The 17581-nt window shown below is 38.1% G+C and overlaps 1 protein-coding gene across 3 annotated transcripts in view; it reads left to right on the plus strand.

The window, feature by feature from the left end:
• Positions 1-17581, plus strand: part of LOC106879896 (threonine synthase-like 1) — a 97633-nt gene that overhangs the window by 16944 nt on the left and 63108 nt on the right. Inside the window, exon 1 of one of the 3 annotated variants that reach the window (XM_052966431.2) lies at positions 7249-7348. The exons of 1 other annotated variant lie outside the window; for it this stretch is intronic. In XM_052966431.2, coding sequence (XP_052822391.1) covers positions 7313-7348 — 36 coding nt within the window. In that variant the 5' untranslated portion in view covers positions 7249-7312. Of the gene's footprint in view, positions 1-7248; positions 7349-8114; positions 8446-17581 lie in introns of those variants that run through there. One more of the 3 variants, XM_014929640.3, reaches the window with a different exon arrangement.

Genomic DNA, 17581 nt, shown 5'->3' on the forward strand with positions numbered 1-17581 from the left:
TGTTGTCATATGCATACATCCAAAGATGTATGTATATTTATGCATGTACGTATACATGACAACAAACCTCTCTCTCTCACTCACACTCTGTCTCTTACAAACACACACATACATAAATGTATACAAACATATTTACAAAGACACACGTGTGTATGCGCGCGCGCGTGCTCCGGTATTGACGTAACAACGGCAAAAAGCTTCACTCTCTATTTTGTGTGTGTTCGTGTGTATGAGAGAGAGAGAGAGTAAATACTACATACACACCGCTCTCTCACACACATACACACGCACACACACACCCCTTGACTCACTCACACTCTGTCTCTTACAAACACACACATACATAAATGTATACAAACATATTTACAAAGACACGTGTGTATGTGCGCGCGTGCGTGTTTGTAAGACAGAGTGTGAGTGAGTCAAGGGCTGTGTTGTCATATGCATACATCCAAAGATGTATGTATATTTATGCATGTACGTATACATGACAACAAACTTCTCTCTCTCACTCACACTCTGTCTCTTACAAACACACACATATAAATGTATACAAACATATTTACAAAGACACACGTTAAATGCACGCCCGTGCGTGGGGGGGGGGGGTTCCACAATCGCCATTTATTTCAATTACTCTTGTGAGGATATTCATGTAAATCATTTTTTTCATTTAATCCCCATTTTAATTTTCGTAAAAGTTTCAAAGTACCAATGAGGCTTTTTGGCACATCTTCAATTTTCCCCATTCATGAGAGGCACCCAGCCATCATTCATCTGAGAGTCCATCTACAGAATGTCCTCTCAAATTTCTATACAGCATATTTTGCCTTTTTTTCTTCAAGTATATAAGCAACAATTTCATTCCCGAGCAACGCCGGGTGCCTCTGCTAGTATATATATATATATATTCGTATTATAATAACTTGCAGAACACCTCCACATACCAGACATTCATTTTTTTGCTGATTTATTTAATTTACTACTAAAATATAATGTCGGTATCAGGACATCAAGACACCTGCTTTCACTGATTTCCAGTATAGGCACAAGGTATTCACTTTAGGGGTTGGGTACGACCAATTTAATCAATCCTAGTACATGATTCATACTTTATTTAATTCGTCCTTTCAAAATGTTATTTATCTCACCCCCATCCCCACAGGAAAATTGCTTTAAATAATAAATAATTGAATTTTAGCAAGACTGAACATTATTTTACAATGGCATTCTGTAGATCTTATTTAACGTGGATATACAGTAGAAAACCAGAAAACTGTGGTAGTCATCTCAAAAAAATATTTTGTGTACTTTTTATCACTTCACATCCATACGAGGTGCTCTCTCAAGATGAATACAGCAGTTTTCTGGCTTTCTACAATATATCCACATTAAGTTAATATATATGGAATGCTATTTTGAACTAATACTGCTACCATCGCTAATAACCATTATTTTATATTATATGTCATTTATTTTCAGTGGTCATTCATTAATATATTATTTATAGCAGAGAACAATTTTTTTCAGTCACAGATATTCTGACATGCTAGCTACAATGACATGTACATGATTAATATTGGTTTGGACTGATATAGAAAAGTGTGATATAGTAATTTCCTCTAACAAGACTTTTCTAAGGGTATTAACAAAATCCAAAAACAGCAAGCAAGAATGACAACTCTAACGAAATCAATATTGATGACAATTTTTTGACAATGTAGCAATGTAGATTGGAGTGGATGTGATCTTAAAGCCAATAAATGAAAGCAGAAAACATATTGTAGTCATATTACAGCCTCTTCCTTTTCTACTCAGATAGCAAGACCAAGGTTGATCAATATACAGGGTATCCACAAAGTCTGGGTACATGAGGATTAACACATACTTTAAGAAATTATTATTTCTTATATCTAATTGTTTATATAATGATTTTATTTACTCCATGTACCCACATGGGGATTAACACATTCGTTAAGAAATTATTATTTCTTATATTTAATTGTTTATGTTGTGATTTTATTTACTCGATGTACCCAGACCTTGTGGACACCCTGTATATTGACAGAGATAATGCTGTGGAATATAATCATCATCATCATCCCCATCATTTTAATGTCGATTTTATCAGACTCATATGAGTCAGATGAAATTCAATGACACAAATTTTCTACTGCCAGCTACTCCTCTTGTCACCAATACTCCCTTGTTTCCAAGTCAGAGAAATGTATATAACTGGCACTCTGTCAGTTATGATGATGGTTCCTGTTCATCTGTCAATGGAACAGCCTGCTCATGAAATTAACGTGCAAGTGGTTAAGCACTCCACAAACATGAATACCCTTAATGTAATTCTTAAAGATATTCAGCTTCATACAGAATGTAACAAGGCTGGCCCTTTGGATAACAGGTACAACTCACTTTTGTCGGCTGAGTGGACTGGAGCAACGTGAAATAAAGCATCTTGCTCAAGGATACAAGGCACTGCTGGGAATCAAACTCACAACCTTATGATTGTGAGCCAAATACATTAATCACTAAGCCACATGCGCACACACACACACACACATACACACACATTCTGGGCTTGTTTCAGTTTCCACACAGCAACATTATTTATAGAGATACTTTCCTGTCTGAAAGAGTTTTTTTAGAAAATTTCTCAACAACAGCCAAAATATTCCTCAGAAAATTCTCACTCATACCCACCTCAAGTCCACTATAGAATGGGAGGGTTGACTTTCTGCAGATGCCCAATTTTGGTCTACACTTGACTCAGACTGGAACCTCCATCAAAGAGACAAATTTCAGGAAAATGTGCCACACATACACAGACAACAACCACACCTACATGTCATCTAAATACTCGGTCATTATGTCACAGACAGTCACACCTTTCCAAGACCTCCATGCAGTAGATGTTAGCAGCAGATGGATCTTTTGATCACTGGAACTCATCCCTCCACAGAATTCCATAAGTCAGTAATGTCTGGACACTAAACAAGTGCATACAAGAGGAGAGGTTTTCTTGCTCTGCTCACATCTCAGAAACTGGCTTGCTTGGTGATGAAGAACTGATATAGCCATTGATTAACCCTAACAGTAATCTTAGCACACATAGTAGTAGTAGTAGTAGTAGTAGTAGTAGTAGTAGTAGTAGTAGTAGTAGTAGTAGTAGTGGTGGTGGTGGTGGTGGTGGTAGTAGTAGTGGTGGTCGTCGTCGTCGTCGTAGTAGTAGTTGCAGCAGCAGCAGCAGCAGCAGCAGCAGCAGTAGTAGTATTAGTATAAATTACTGAGAGATAAGATTAGCACAGAAAACATAAATTCAGTGTTATACACTGAGCAGTAAAAAGTTAATTAGAAATAATTGTGCAGTGAGGAAAAGAAAAATAATATTAATCAATGTCTAAAGTTATTTTATTTCAACAAGTACGGGAGACAACTCTAGGCATATTTTGGTCTTATAACTTCATCAGCAAAGCGTAAGCTTCTCCATATTTGCTAAAGAGTGCAAATCTTCACACTAAATCTATTATCACTACTTCAAGGCCATGATTTACTAAGTAATGATTGAAACAGGTTTGCAGATATCATTTGCCTAAACAATTAAAGCATTAATCAATTACTAATATTGTATTATTTCTAATTAGTTTGTCAATGCTCCTTACATTAGATATATTAATACCAACATGACTAATAGTAGTAGATTTGAGGACACATGCTAATTTCTGTCTTCTTCTTCTTCTCCTCCTCCTCCTCCTACTACTACTACTACTACTACTACCACTACTACTACTACTACCACCACCACCACCACTACTACTACTACCATAATGGTTTCTGTTCCTTGGAGCTTGTTGTTCTTGTACTTCCACTAGTCAGGTACTTGTGACTCACTCATCTCTTCATCTTGTTATGTCCAACTCCTCTGGCCCTGCACTAACCCCTATGCCAAATCTTTACTGGCACTAGTTTTTTTTCCTTCTGATGTTTTTCTTGAAGGTGCATCAAGAATATTTAGTAATCAAACCCAGATTGCTACACCCACTGAAAAAATAATATGGTCATAATTCATTAGTATATTACCTATGTCATTAACAAAATCTGACCAATCAAAATTCTGCATGGAACCAGCTATCACAATTATTTCATCTTTAACATGCTTTTTCTGAGCTTAACTACCACTATATATTCAGTGTATCATAGCCACTGACAATAGACAGTGAACAAGAGACAACGGTCAAAGGATAGGAGACATTAGAATGGACACAGAAGACAGCAGCTGACTAGAGTGCTGTGACAACACAAAAACAATGGATGGACAGTAGCAGCAACCCACAATAACCAGCTAACATTTTGACAGTTACTACCTTCATGCTATTCCAAGAACAATAATCTTCACTCTATCTCTATGTGTCATCGTTTGTAGTGACAACATTTTTTCGTTTACAATAAGAACAAATATCTTTTTATCAAAATCTCCAATAGATTTCAGTATTCTTTATCATAACAAGTGGTGACCTTAATGTTGAAAAACATTTTGCATTTTCATCTTTGAACATCATTGATGAGAACTTCCAGCACCAAGATCTCTTTTGAACAATCTCTGACATCATTAATGCTAACTGCAGCTATCATGTCACAATGAATCCCTATATTTTGGTCTTATGACCCAACAGTGTGATTCATCTACCCAGAGGCACAGTTTTTGTCCTGGCACATTATGTTGGACAGCACCTGCACATCTTATGTGATTGGTACCATTTCGCCAGAGATCCAGGGCTTGATCACATCTCCAAACAGCATCATCTATAAATATATAAAATACAGGATTGTTCTGTCTGTGTGTTTGTCATGTCGTTAGAACTTGAGATCCACCCAACTGATTTTAATGAAATTTTACACATGCATTACATAGGATCCATGGAGTGTCATGGGCCAAAAACATTTTCAACTTCCTGCCTAATGCAGGCCCAGGGGCAGATAAACGGCATTTTTTAATCATTTTCGCAGCATTAAGGCCTGTAACTTGAAGAGTATCCAGTCACTTTCCTCCAAATTTGCAACAAACATTAATCAGGCTCCTCAGATTGCTGTTGATTAAAAAAAATTTCTGACACGAACTATACCCCCCACCCCCAAAATGCAGATTAATCAAATTTGAGTATACTGCACTGCCATTTTCCAACGATAAAATATTCTCACTACTTATGCATTATAAGTAGTATATAATATTTCATGAAAACGTTTCTGTTCAATTTGGCAGAGGAAATGAGAACATTAAAATTTTTGTCGGCACCCTGTTGATGCTTCATGTTACCATCTCTCAGGGCATTCACACTCTGTCGTATGCACACTGACATTACACATCCAGCTGATCATACTAGCTTCACTTATTTCAAACCTATGTATCTCCTCAGCAGTCACAGCCTATGTTTCACTGTTGTGTAGCATGGCAGTTTGCACATGCATCATACAGTCTACCTTTCATCTTGAGCAAGAAGCCCTTAGGAGCTCCCTGAACTTTGCCCAGGCTATTCTTATTCTAGCCACTACACTCTTAGAGAAATCACCCCCACTACAGGCTTGGTCTTCTAGGTAGCAGAAGCTATCAACTACTTCTAATTTTTCTCCCTAGCATGTGATGGGATCTGTTTTCTGTACATCTTCAGTGTTTATTGCCCCAGTGCATCTGCCACACACAAAAACTATCTTCCTGGTTAACCTTCCTTTGATATTGCTGCACTTTTTATGTGTCCATAACTTACACTGGGTACATCATATGGAGTTTCTACCCATGCCTTTTCTACAGATCAAGCAAGGCCATTTACCTGAAGGGGTTTGTGATTTGTCAGCCTTCTTACTTACTAAGACTTTGGTTTTTGCTAGGTTAACCCTAAGGCCCTTCGATTCTAGACCTTGCTTCCACACCCTAAACTTCATCTCTAGTTCTGGTAGTGACTTGGCTATTAGAGCAAGGTCATCAGCATAGAGGAGCTCCCAGGGGCAAATGTATCTCTCCTTTATAGGTGTGGCTGTGTGGTTGAGAAGCTTGCTTTCCAACTATGTCGCCTTGGGTTCAGTCCCACTGTACAACACGTTGGGCAATTCTCTTTTGTTACAGTTCCGTGCTGACCAAAGCCTTGTGTATTATTTGTAATTGCCATTACTGTATTGATATATAAAATAACTCATTTATTATTGTTATATAATAAACAAACAGAAGTTCGTGTATGAAATTGATCTTTTTTTCTACTTCAATTATTTCATGTTTTTTCTTATAAAATACACACTTACAGGAGGAGTAAATTTCTCTATATAATAACACTTTGAATGTAGCTCCCGAGAAAGAGTAAAAGTAATTATCTGATCAATGACGGGTATAACTGCTAGTTCCAAATAAAACTCTGAAGTGAGAAGTGATTAAACACATTTACGAGTCGCAGCAGCACCTGCACCAGCTACTCATCACAGAGGAATTGGGCAACAAAAAGCCTTCTCAACTTCTCAACTCCAATACACGAAGCCGCTACCATATTGGTTTCTGTTCCTTAGAGCAGGGGTTTTCAAACTTTTTGGCTTGCAGACCCCTTTATATTTCAGGCTTTAGCTTAGGGACCCCCTTATAAACGCTTATGAAATTTATACATAAATATTTGCTTAAAATAACATATTTTTACATTTATTTATTTAACAGTATTTAACAAATAGGTTTATTGTCAATTAAAAGATTTCAATTAAAATACATATATAAAATCAAATTGCTCATAAAAAGTATTTGCTGTCTACGGACCCCCTGTGGTCCGCGGACCACAGTTTGGAAACCCCTGCCTTAGAGCATGTTGGTCTTGTACTTCCTCGACTCAGATACTCGCAACTCGCCCGTCTCTGCCTCTCTTGCATCCTACTCCTCTGGCCCAGCTCTAACTCCTATGCCAATATTTTTTTTTCTTCCCTGTACATCAGCCCTCTAGAATCTTCTTCCTTCTGATATCTTTCCTGTCGGTATTAAGCTATGTTTTAAATGGATCCTTAATATCATCAGCCAGGGGAGCCTGTAAAAATCATGGGCCCTGCCTCCTCGAAACTCAAGAAATAAAATAAAATTCTATAAATTTTCAAAGAAAGGCTATAAGCATAGCTAAAAGGTCACCAACTACGGTTCGCGGGATTTTCTGAATTGAACATCTAAACGAAAAATTACCTTGAACATTTTTAGTAGTGTGACCCGCTTGATGACGATCTACGTCTCATGCGACCCACTTCTCGAAAAAGTTCACTCGTGCCCAGTTTGAAATTATAGTGATTTCCAATGTTAACTATTTGCATTGAAACCGTATCATTTAAGGTAAGCTTTCACATTGAAAATGTTAACAACTTTCAATGCTACCTTCAATCAAAATATAACATTGATGGGCGGAGGTAAAGAATACGTACACCACCCGTATTCGGCGTAACAAAAACCCTAAACCCTAGCCATAACCCTAAACACCAGGCGTACGCATTCTTTACTTTCGCCACATTGATGAGCACGAACATTAAATTCAGTTGTTCTGAATTCTCTTCTATTATAATTACATTCGTAACATTAATGCCGTTTATGAATATGTTAGCGATTTATGTTCACTCTCTGTCCACCTCTCAGTTACTAAGGTCTGTGATAGAGTGGTCTACAAGTTTAGTCCCTACATCTCAGCATCATTAATGGGATACTTCAGAGCCCATGAGAAGGGGAGGTACAGAGAGGTCATCGTACTCGGGCCGGAGAATTTCCTTGGATCACTGTAAATATTTATATGTATGAAAGACTAGCATTCGCAGAAAGAAAAGGGCGCCCGTGAAAACCTTTGTAACCACTGTTAAAAACAAATAATAACAATAATAATAAAAGAATCCTTTCAGAGTCCTTGGATACAAACTTAGTAACTCTCCAGGCAACACTAGCCCATACGAAAGAAATAGTGCTTCCTCTAGGTGGCTGTTGCTATATGACTATTCAATAACTATATTATAGCAAAAACAAAAGAAAAACTTTGTTGTTTATTAGTTTCTTTACGAAATCATTTTTTTTTTTAATGTGGTAATTTAGTCTTGAAAATTTATTTCAACTTCTCGCACTCTTTCCTCTGCATCTTTCTCTGTGTTTCGTTTTTCTTTTCTTCCCGTGTAATGTATGTGTGTGTGTGTGTGTGTGTGTGTGGTGGGGATGAGTTGCTTTCATTCGTTCCAGCTCAGTGCGTGAAAGCCATGTGCCTGCTTGTCAACTAACGGTCTGGATGATTCAAGTAGTGGATGCCTCATACATAAAGCTGAAACCATCGGATATTGATTGTACTCTTCGAGTGCTATAGCCACACAACCATGATTCGACTGAAACCCTTGAACAAGTTATTAACTTGGAGCTTTATACGGGATGGGACCAAGCGAAGGTTTTACACTAAACAGGTACTCTAACGTTATTTTGTTAAATTGGATCTAAATAATCTTCTATTTAAGACAGACGATAACTTTATTTATTCCTTTTAATTGCGGTTGATTTGCCTTCATTAATTGGTTTGTTTTTATTTAGATTCATTAATTACGTGGTTTCTATATAATGTTGTTTTAGATAAACACAAGGTTTTAATTGCCTTTTAAACTTTACGCATTCCTATTTCCTCTAACGACAAACAGTTGAATATTTGCATTCTCGCCTAACTTTTTGTTATTTTATCATTTCATTCTCTACAACTAAGAAATACAACTATTTAACTTTTTAAATTTTGTATTCCAACAACACCAGTTTTCCGTTTTTACTAGTTAAACAAACTTCAAGCTCTTAAAACTTATCCAAATAACTTACAAATTGAGGCTGATACAATACACGTAAGCAACAACAAAAAGCATTAAAAACATAGTGTGCCCCATATTGTTGTTTTGGTGTTGCTTTTCACCCCTAAGTCAACCGTGACTGAGCAGACCTCATTAACATCATCAAAGTGATACTCCTTTCATTTTCAATAAGATATGATTTGAGGGATATTTTGTAACTATTTCTAGCAGATCGAGCGATCACGTAGACGTTCCTTTGTTTAATCCTAGTTTAACATTGATCAAGCGAACCTATAACCAAAGGTACTCCAACAATGGACCTCCCCTATTTTTTCAAGCATTGTGTATCCCAGTCAGTCAGTATTATCCAACTTGTCCTTTTTGATAGTGTGTGATTTAAGGATATTTGGCTGCTACTTTTAGCAAGTCAAGCGTACGCATACAGGCTCTCGTTGGCTAGTGTGGATTTTCTGAAACCTTCAATTCTATTTTTAAAAGTCGGTGATGCACTATTGCTGAACCACTGTTCTGCCGTTTTAAAAATAGGGCACACTGGATAATCTTTCCCAAGGTATATTATGCCAGAAAAAGAAAACCGTGATGGTCATAGCATAGGCTCGAGCTGGTGTTTTACAACAGCAATAACAAACAACAGCACCATAGAAATAGTCCATAGTGCATCGTTTCCCTAACTGGATTCCGCAGAACCTTAGTTTCGCGGAAGTTCGCTCGGGGTTCAGTGAGTGGTCACTAGAGTTCTGCGAAAAATAACGATAAATTGGTTTCGTTTATTTATTTGCTGAGTTTGTAGGAAAAGGAAGTGTCAAGTTAATTATATGTAAATGTGTGCTTTTTGTCAATCTTTATTTATATCCAACTTGACGTGGATGTTTTGTTAAACTAGATTGTAAATTACCTCTTGTTATCAATACTGCTTCCGTTCCTAATAATTATTTTTGTGTATGTGTGTGTGTGATTTAAGTGCAACTTAGCTATTGTTTTTAGCACATTTCACGATCACCTGATGCCTTCCTCGTTTCTTTGTCACTCTGACATATATTGATGCTTAATTATTTTGTGTATGTGTGTGTGTGATTTAAGTGCAACTTAGCTGTTGTTTTTAGCACATTTCACGACCACCTGATGCCTTCCTCGTTTCTTTGTCACTGACATATATTGATGCTTCTCGATATTTTTTCTCCCCATAAACATATTAAATGGAATGATGTACCAAGGGGTGGTCCATAACTGGGATTTAAACACAAATCGCAAAAGAGTGGAACTTTTAGGATTTATGGGAAGAGAATTAGCAATTTAGAACAAAATTTTTTTTTTTCATAATCGTATGAATTCCTGTCTGTAGAACTCAAATTCACAAAAAAATTCAGAAAATACCAAAAGATAAAAAAAAAGGGCGTTTGAACCAGAATTTCGCATGTTTTTTTTTTGTTAGTAATTTTTGTGTTTAATTTTCTATTCATAATTTCATTATACAAATACAAAATATTCCTAAAAGTATAGAAACCTTGGCATTCATAGATAGTATTAAGAGGAACATAAACTCTTAATAGGGAATTCTAGGGGAATTTGGTGAAGATGAAATTTTTCAAAATTTTAGCAGTAGCTGATGGATTGTCAAAACTTTCAGACAGTCTTATGATTTACTAAATTTTTTTTAATGAAATTGAACTTTATAAAGGAGACTAATAAAGATACATAATGACCATGTAAGGCTTCCCTGAGATATCTTTTACTTGTTTCAGTTGTGAGTCTGTGGCCATGCTGGGACATTACCTTGAAGAATTTTTAGTTGAATGAATCGACCACAGTACTTTGCCAAACCACTAAGTTATGGGGATGTAAACACACTAACACCAGTTGTCAAGCGGTGAAGGGGGACAAATACAGACACGCAGATCATCATCATTTAACGTCCATTGTCCATGCTGGCATGTGTTAGACAGTTTGACCAGGACAGGTAATCTGAGGAGCTACACCAAACTCCAGTCTGATTTGGCATGATTTCTACAACTAGATGCCCTTCCTAACGCCAACCACTCCATGAATGTAATGGGTGCTTTTATGTGCCACTGGCCTGGGTACCAGTTGCATGACACCAGTATCTGCCACAACTATGATTTCACTTGGCTTCATGAGTCTTCTTCTCAAACACAGCATATTGCCAAAGGTCTCAATCATTTGTCATTGCCTCTGTGTGGCTCAACACTCAAAAGGTGCTTTTTACGTGTCACCAAGACAAGTGCCAGTTATGTGACACTGGCATCAGCTACATTGTGTCTCTGTGAGGCCCAATGCTCGAAAAGTGCTTTTCATGTGTCACTGGCATGGGCACCAGTTACGTGACACCAGCATCAGCCACGACTACGATTTCACTTGGCTTGACGGGTCTTCTCAAGCACAGCATATCACCAAAGGTCTCAGTCACTAGTCATTGCCTCCATCAGGCCCAACGTTCGAAGATCATGCTTCGCTACCTCATTCCGTGTCTTCCTGGGTCTACCTTTTCCACAGTTTCCCTTCACTGTTAGAGATTGGCACTTCTTTACACAGCTGTCCTCGTCATAAAAACATACATACATGATGGGCTTCTTTCAGATTTTATCTACCAGATCCACTCATATGGCTTTGGTCAACTCAAGACTATATTAGAAGACACTTGCTCAAGGTGTCATGCAGTGGGACTGAACCTCAAGCCACGTGGTTTAGAAGCAAGCTTCTCACCACACAGCTATGCCAGCAAAGGTTTCTCAAGAGCAAAAAGGTTGAAAAATGCTGTAGTGTCAGTAGAATCTGTGAAGGAACCTCTGCTTGCTCTGTCAATGTTTATTCATTTATTTGTTTCAGTCATTGGACTGCAGCCATACTGGAGCATCACCTTGAAGGTTTTAATTGAAAAAAATTTATCCCAGAACTTTTTGGTTTGGTACCTATTCTATCAGTCCCCTTTTGCCAAACCACTAGACTGTGGAGACGTAGACAAACCAATACCTGTTATCAAGCGGTGTGGAGAGAAACAAAGACCTGCATGCATGCATACATACATGTGCGCACGTGCACACACACATATTTATATATCTTTTATGATGGTCTTCTACACAGTTTTCACCTACAAAATTCACTTGCAAGTTATGGGTCAGTCTTGGGTTTTAGTAGAAGACATTTGGCCAAGGTGCTGTGCAGTGGGACTGAACCTAAACCACATGGTAGCAGCAAACAAATCTCCCTTAAATTGCTCTTTACAAACTTTTCAAGAACACATCAGATAATAGAGTTTTGGAAAGGCAATGTTTAAGAAAATGACAGGATGGTCATGTTGTGAATGCCTTTGACCATACAGTTTGCTCAGTCAGTACTAACCTGGGGTTAAATAACTGCTTCCTATCATTGTCATGAAAGTGAATCATCATCATCACAGCTACCTTCATCATCATCATATTTCTATTTTTTCCATGCTAATATGGGATGGACAGGATATTTTGAACCAGTGTTTTTCTGCCAATTACCTTCCCTGATACCAAAGCTTTTAATCACTCTAGTGTATCTATTCTAAATATCGAGATACATATACTGTATTTCAGGGGTTTTCAAACTTTTTGACTTGCGGACCCCTTTATATTTCAGGCTTTACCTTAGGGACCCCCTTATAAATGCTTATGAAATTTATACATAAATATTTGCTTAAAATAACATATATTTTTACATTTATTTATTTAACAGTATTTAACAAATAGGTTTATTGTCAATTAAAAGATTTCGATTAAAAAACATATATAAAATCAAATTGCCCATAAAAAGTATTTGCTGTCCACGGACTCCCTGTCTTGTCCTTGCGGACCCCCTGTGGTCCGCAGACCACAGTTTGAAAACCCCTGCTGTATTTGATAACATAAAAGACACATAGACATTAAATGCATCTCAATTTCAACAGAACATTTTCAGGAAAGAATTGTTTTTTGGTGCATTAAGCATGTAATATTAGCCCAACACAAGGCAGTGGAGCTGCCATAATTGTTAGCATTCTGGGAAAAATGTGCAGCAACATTTCATCCATCTTTATGTTGTGAGTTTAAATTCCACTGAGGTTGACTTCAATTTTCATCCTTTTGGGATTGATAAAATGAATACCAGTTGGGTACTGGGGTTGATGTAATCAACTTATCTCTCCCACCGATTTGCTAGCCTTATGCTAAACTTTGAAACAAATATTAACCCAGCTTTGCATATAGGACCTGGGGTAATTTTTTTGAAGCATTTCCTTTTTTTTGGGGAAAAAAAAAATACATCAGGAGTGGCTGTGTGGTAAGTAGCTTGCTTACCAACCACATGGTTCCAGGTTCATTCCCACTGTGTGGCACCTTGGGCAAGTGTCTTCTACTATAGCCTCAGGCCGACCAAAGCCTTGTGAGTGGATTTGGTAGACGGAAACTGAAAGAAGCCCGTCGTATATATATGTATATATATACATGTATGTGTGTGTATATGTTTGAGTTTGTCCCCCCACCCCAACATCGCTTGACAACCGATGCTGGTGTGTTTATGTCCCTGTAACTTAGCGGTTCGGCAAAAGAGATCGATAGAAAAAGTACTAGGCTTCCAAAGAATATGTCCTGGGGTCGATTTGCTCGACTAAAAGGCGGTGCTCCAGCATGGCCACAGTCAAATGACTGAAACAAGTAAAAGAGTAATATTTCAATTGAGTAATGAGGTTGTTAGAATGAATATGTATAAAGTATTATCGTCAAGTTAATCAACTGTGCCACTTTTTTCAACATCTGTAGCTTTATGCCTATGCTAGAAATCACGTTTTTTTCTTGCACACATCAACAATAATATTTCCAAGTTTAGTTTAACCTACCACTCATATTTTATTTAATATTTTTAGATTTTCTAGTTTTTGTTTCCATTTGTAACTTAGTAAGCATTAGTTTTAAAATGCAATATTATATTACTTAATTAATATGTTTATGAGAACTAATATTATGTTAGCTGTACTAAATTGATAAAATGCCAGTGAAAATGAAGTTGAAATTTATACTTAATAAGTATTAAGCAGCAGAGCAATTTCTGAAAAGTAATTTTTATCAAAGCAGAAACTTGAACTTCATATAGAATAGGCATAGACATGGTTGTCGGATGTGTATTAAGAAGTTTGCTGCCTAACCACTTAGTTCTAGGTTCATTCCCACTGTATGGCACCTTATACTAAAGCCACAGACTGACCAAAGCCTTGTAAGTGGAAGTGAATGAGTGGAAACTAAAAACTGCTCATTGTGTGTGTGTGTGTATGTATATATATATATATATATATATATATATATATATATATATGTATCTGTGTGTGTGTACATATATATATAGCTGGTCTTATACCTTCACTCAGGTACCCACAATCCACTTGTCTCTCTACCTCTCATTACTTTTGCAGCATTCAACAATCTCTTTCCCAACACTAACCTTTTCCCAGCCCTTCTTCCCCAGAGTATTGCCCCTCTGAAATCCCTTTTCTGCAGATATTGAATTGCTACGGTTTATACAGAACCTTAATGACATTAATCTCACTAGTCTCTGAGAGCTTGCAAGGTCATGATTTCTTCTCCTTCCTCCCAAAATTACATATACTTTTACTCTTTTACTTGTTTCAGTCATTTGACTGTGGCCATGCTGGAGCACCACCTTCAATCAAACAAATCAACTCCAGGACTTATTCTTTGTAAGCCTAGTACTTATTTTATTCGTCTCTTTTGCCAAACCGCTTAGTTACAGGGATGTAAACACACCAACATCAGTTGTCAGGCAATGGTTGGGGGACAAACATAAGCACGCAAATACATACACATTCAGTTTCCGTCTACCAAATCCACTCACAAGGCTTTGGTTGGCTCGAGGCTATAGTAGAAGACATTGAAGATGCCACGCAGTGGGACTGAACCCGGAACCATGTGGTTGGGAAGCAAACCTCTTAACACACAGCTGCTTTTGCGCCTATATGTATATTTTTTTTTTATGTCTGTGTATATGTATTTATTTTTATATTTGTCTCTCACTGCTGGACAATTGGTGTTAGAATAAATACCGATTGACTAAAGCCTTCAAAGCAGTACCCCGGCATCACTGTAATCCATTGACAGAAGCTAGTAAAGGTATAAATGAATACAAAATACCATCACTTTCCAATAATTACTAACCCAGAAAATACTCCAGCTCCCAAAGCTACTAACCCTCTGGTAAGACATACAATGTAGTCTGCTCCCTCATACATGACGGTAGTATTGCTGCAAACAGACATCTTAAACTGCATCCAAAGAACAAGCTAACTGCCCAAACAGTATGAAGTTACTCACAAATTCATTCCACCCTCTCCTCTATAGATGTGCTGTCACCATTCCCTGTCTTTTATACTACTACTACTATGGCCTGTTTTCTAGTCTAGTTTCACATCACTTCCACACAAGCATTCCCAGCTTGCTTTTTCCTCCACCTTTTATCAACTATGTTGTGTCCACTCTCACTATACCCCAACCTTCCTCTCTAGAACATCAACTCTGTGGAACTTCCTCTCTGCATATGGTTTTCATCCAACCATCAAGCAGAATGTTAAAAGTACCAATCTCACCATTTACAAAGGATCTGTGAAAGCCATAGGAACAGCCTCTTCCACCAGGCCAAATTGATTTAAAATAGAAAATATATAAATGGACCTTGTAAAATAAAGTAAATGTAAACATTTATTCATGATGCATTATAGGAATTTTGCTTCCCAACCACATGGGTCTGGGTTCAGTCCCATTGCATGGCATCTTGGACAAGTGTCTTCTACTATATCTCTAGACTGGCCCAAGCCTTGTGAGGGGATTTGATGGACTGAAATTGAAAGAAGCCTGTCATTTATATATATATATATATATATATAGATAGATATAGAACTATCAGAACTAGAGGAGAAGTTTCAGGTGTGGAAGCAAGGTCTAGAATTGAAGGGCCTTAGAGTCAACCCAGCTAAAACCAAAATCCTAATAAGTAGGAAGGTAGATAAAACACAAACCCCTTCAGGTAGATGGCCCTGCTCAGTATGTAGAAAAGGAGTAGGTAGTAACTCTATAAGATGTACCCGGTGCAAGCTATGGACACATAAGAGGTGCAGCAACATCAAAGGCAGGTTAACTAGCAAGTTAGTTTTTGTTTGTGGCAGATGTTCAGGTGCAATAAAGACTGTAAACAAACAGGAAACAACTTCTATTTCATTCCAGGGTGAAAAACTAGAGGTAGTCGATAGCTTCCGCTATCTGGGCGACCAAGTTAGTAGTGGGGGTGGGTGCGCTGAAAGTGTAGCTGCTAGAATAAGAATAGCCTGGGCAAAGTTTAGAGAGCTCTTACCCCTGCTGGCGACAAAGGGACTCTCACTCAGAGTAAAAGGCAGACTGTATGACGCATGCGTACGAACAGCCATGCTACATGGCAGTGAAACATGGGCTGTAACTGCTGAGGACATACGTAAGCTCGCAAGGAATGAAGCCAGTATGCTCCGTTGGATGTGTAATGTCAATGTGAATACCCGTCAGAGTGTAAGTATCTTGAGAGAAAAGCTGAACATTAGAAGCATCAGTTGTGGTGTGCAAGAGAAACAATTGCGCTGGTATGGACATGTGGTGAGAATGGATGAGGATAGCTGCGTGAAAAAGTGCCACACCCTAACAGTTGAGGGAACCCGTGGAAGAGGTAGGCCCAGGAAGACCTGGGCTGAGGTGGTGAGGCAAGACCTTCGTACATTGGGCCTCACCAAGGCGATGACTACTGACCGAGACCTTTGGAAATGTGCTGTGCGTGAGAAGACCCGGCAAGCCAAGTAAGATCGTTGCCAGTACCGCCTGACTGGCTCCCGTGGGATTTTCGAGTGAGATCGTTGCCAGTGCCCCTGGACTGGCTTGTGCGGGTGGCACATAAAAGACACCATTTCGAGCGTGGCCGTTTTCGTGCGGGTGACACGTAAAAGCACCCACTACACTCTCTGAGTGGTTGGCGTTAGGAAGGGCATCCAGCTGTAGAAACTCTGCCAAATTAGATTGGAGCCTGGTGTTGCCATCCGGTTTCACCAGTCCTCAGTCAAATCGTCCAACCCATGCTAGCATGGAAAGCGGACGTTAAACGATGATGATGATGATGATGATATATATAGATATATGCACGCGCACACACACACACACACACACACATGATTACATGTATGTATGTTTATGTTAGTGTGTTTATGTTTGTGTCTCCATGACATCACATGCTGTCTGGTCATGGGAAAATATTACAATGCTTGGAAACGGGTAAAGGTTGGCAACAGGAAGGGCATCTGGCTGTAGAAAATCTGTCCCAACAAATTCTGTCTGATTCATGCAAGCATGGAAAATTCACCATTAAAGCAATGATGATGTTGAACTAAAACTAAGAAATTAGACTCAAAATTTGATTCAGTACTTGACTTGTATTGCTTCTTGTAGCAGCCGTTTCATTACGATTTTGGTCATCGACCATGCTTGACAAAATTCTCACTGTGAAATCAAATTATTCATGAACTGGCTTCACAGCTTTTGCTCAGGAATTCCATCAAGTTTCAAATTCAGATTTGACAACTATTTGTGTGTCATCTTTCAGCTTTTGTCAATAGAGAATTCAGATAGAAAAGGTTGACTAAAGCAACTGAATTGCACTGATAAAAATAGCCATCGGTTCATTATTGTTACCAGTTTATACTCCAATTAAA

The sequence above is a fragment of the Octopus bimaculoides genome, chromosome 3 (assembly GCF_046866305.1).
Source record: "Octopus bimaculoides isolate indiv1 chromosome 3, ASM4686630v1, whole genome shotgun sequence".
Lineage (NCBI taxonomy): Eukaryota > Metazoa > Mollusca > Cephalopoda > Octopoda > Octopodidae > Octopus > Octopus bimaculoides.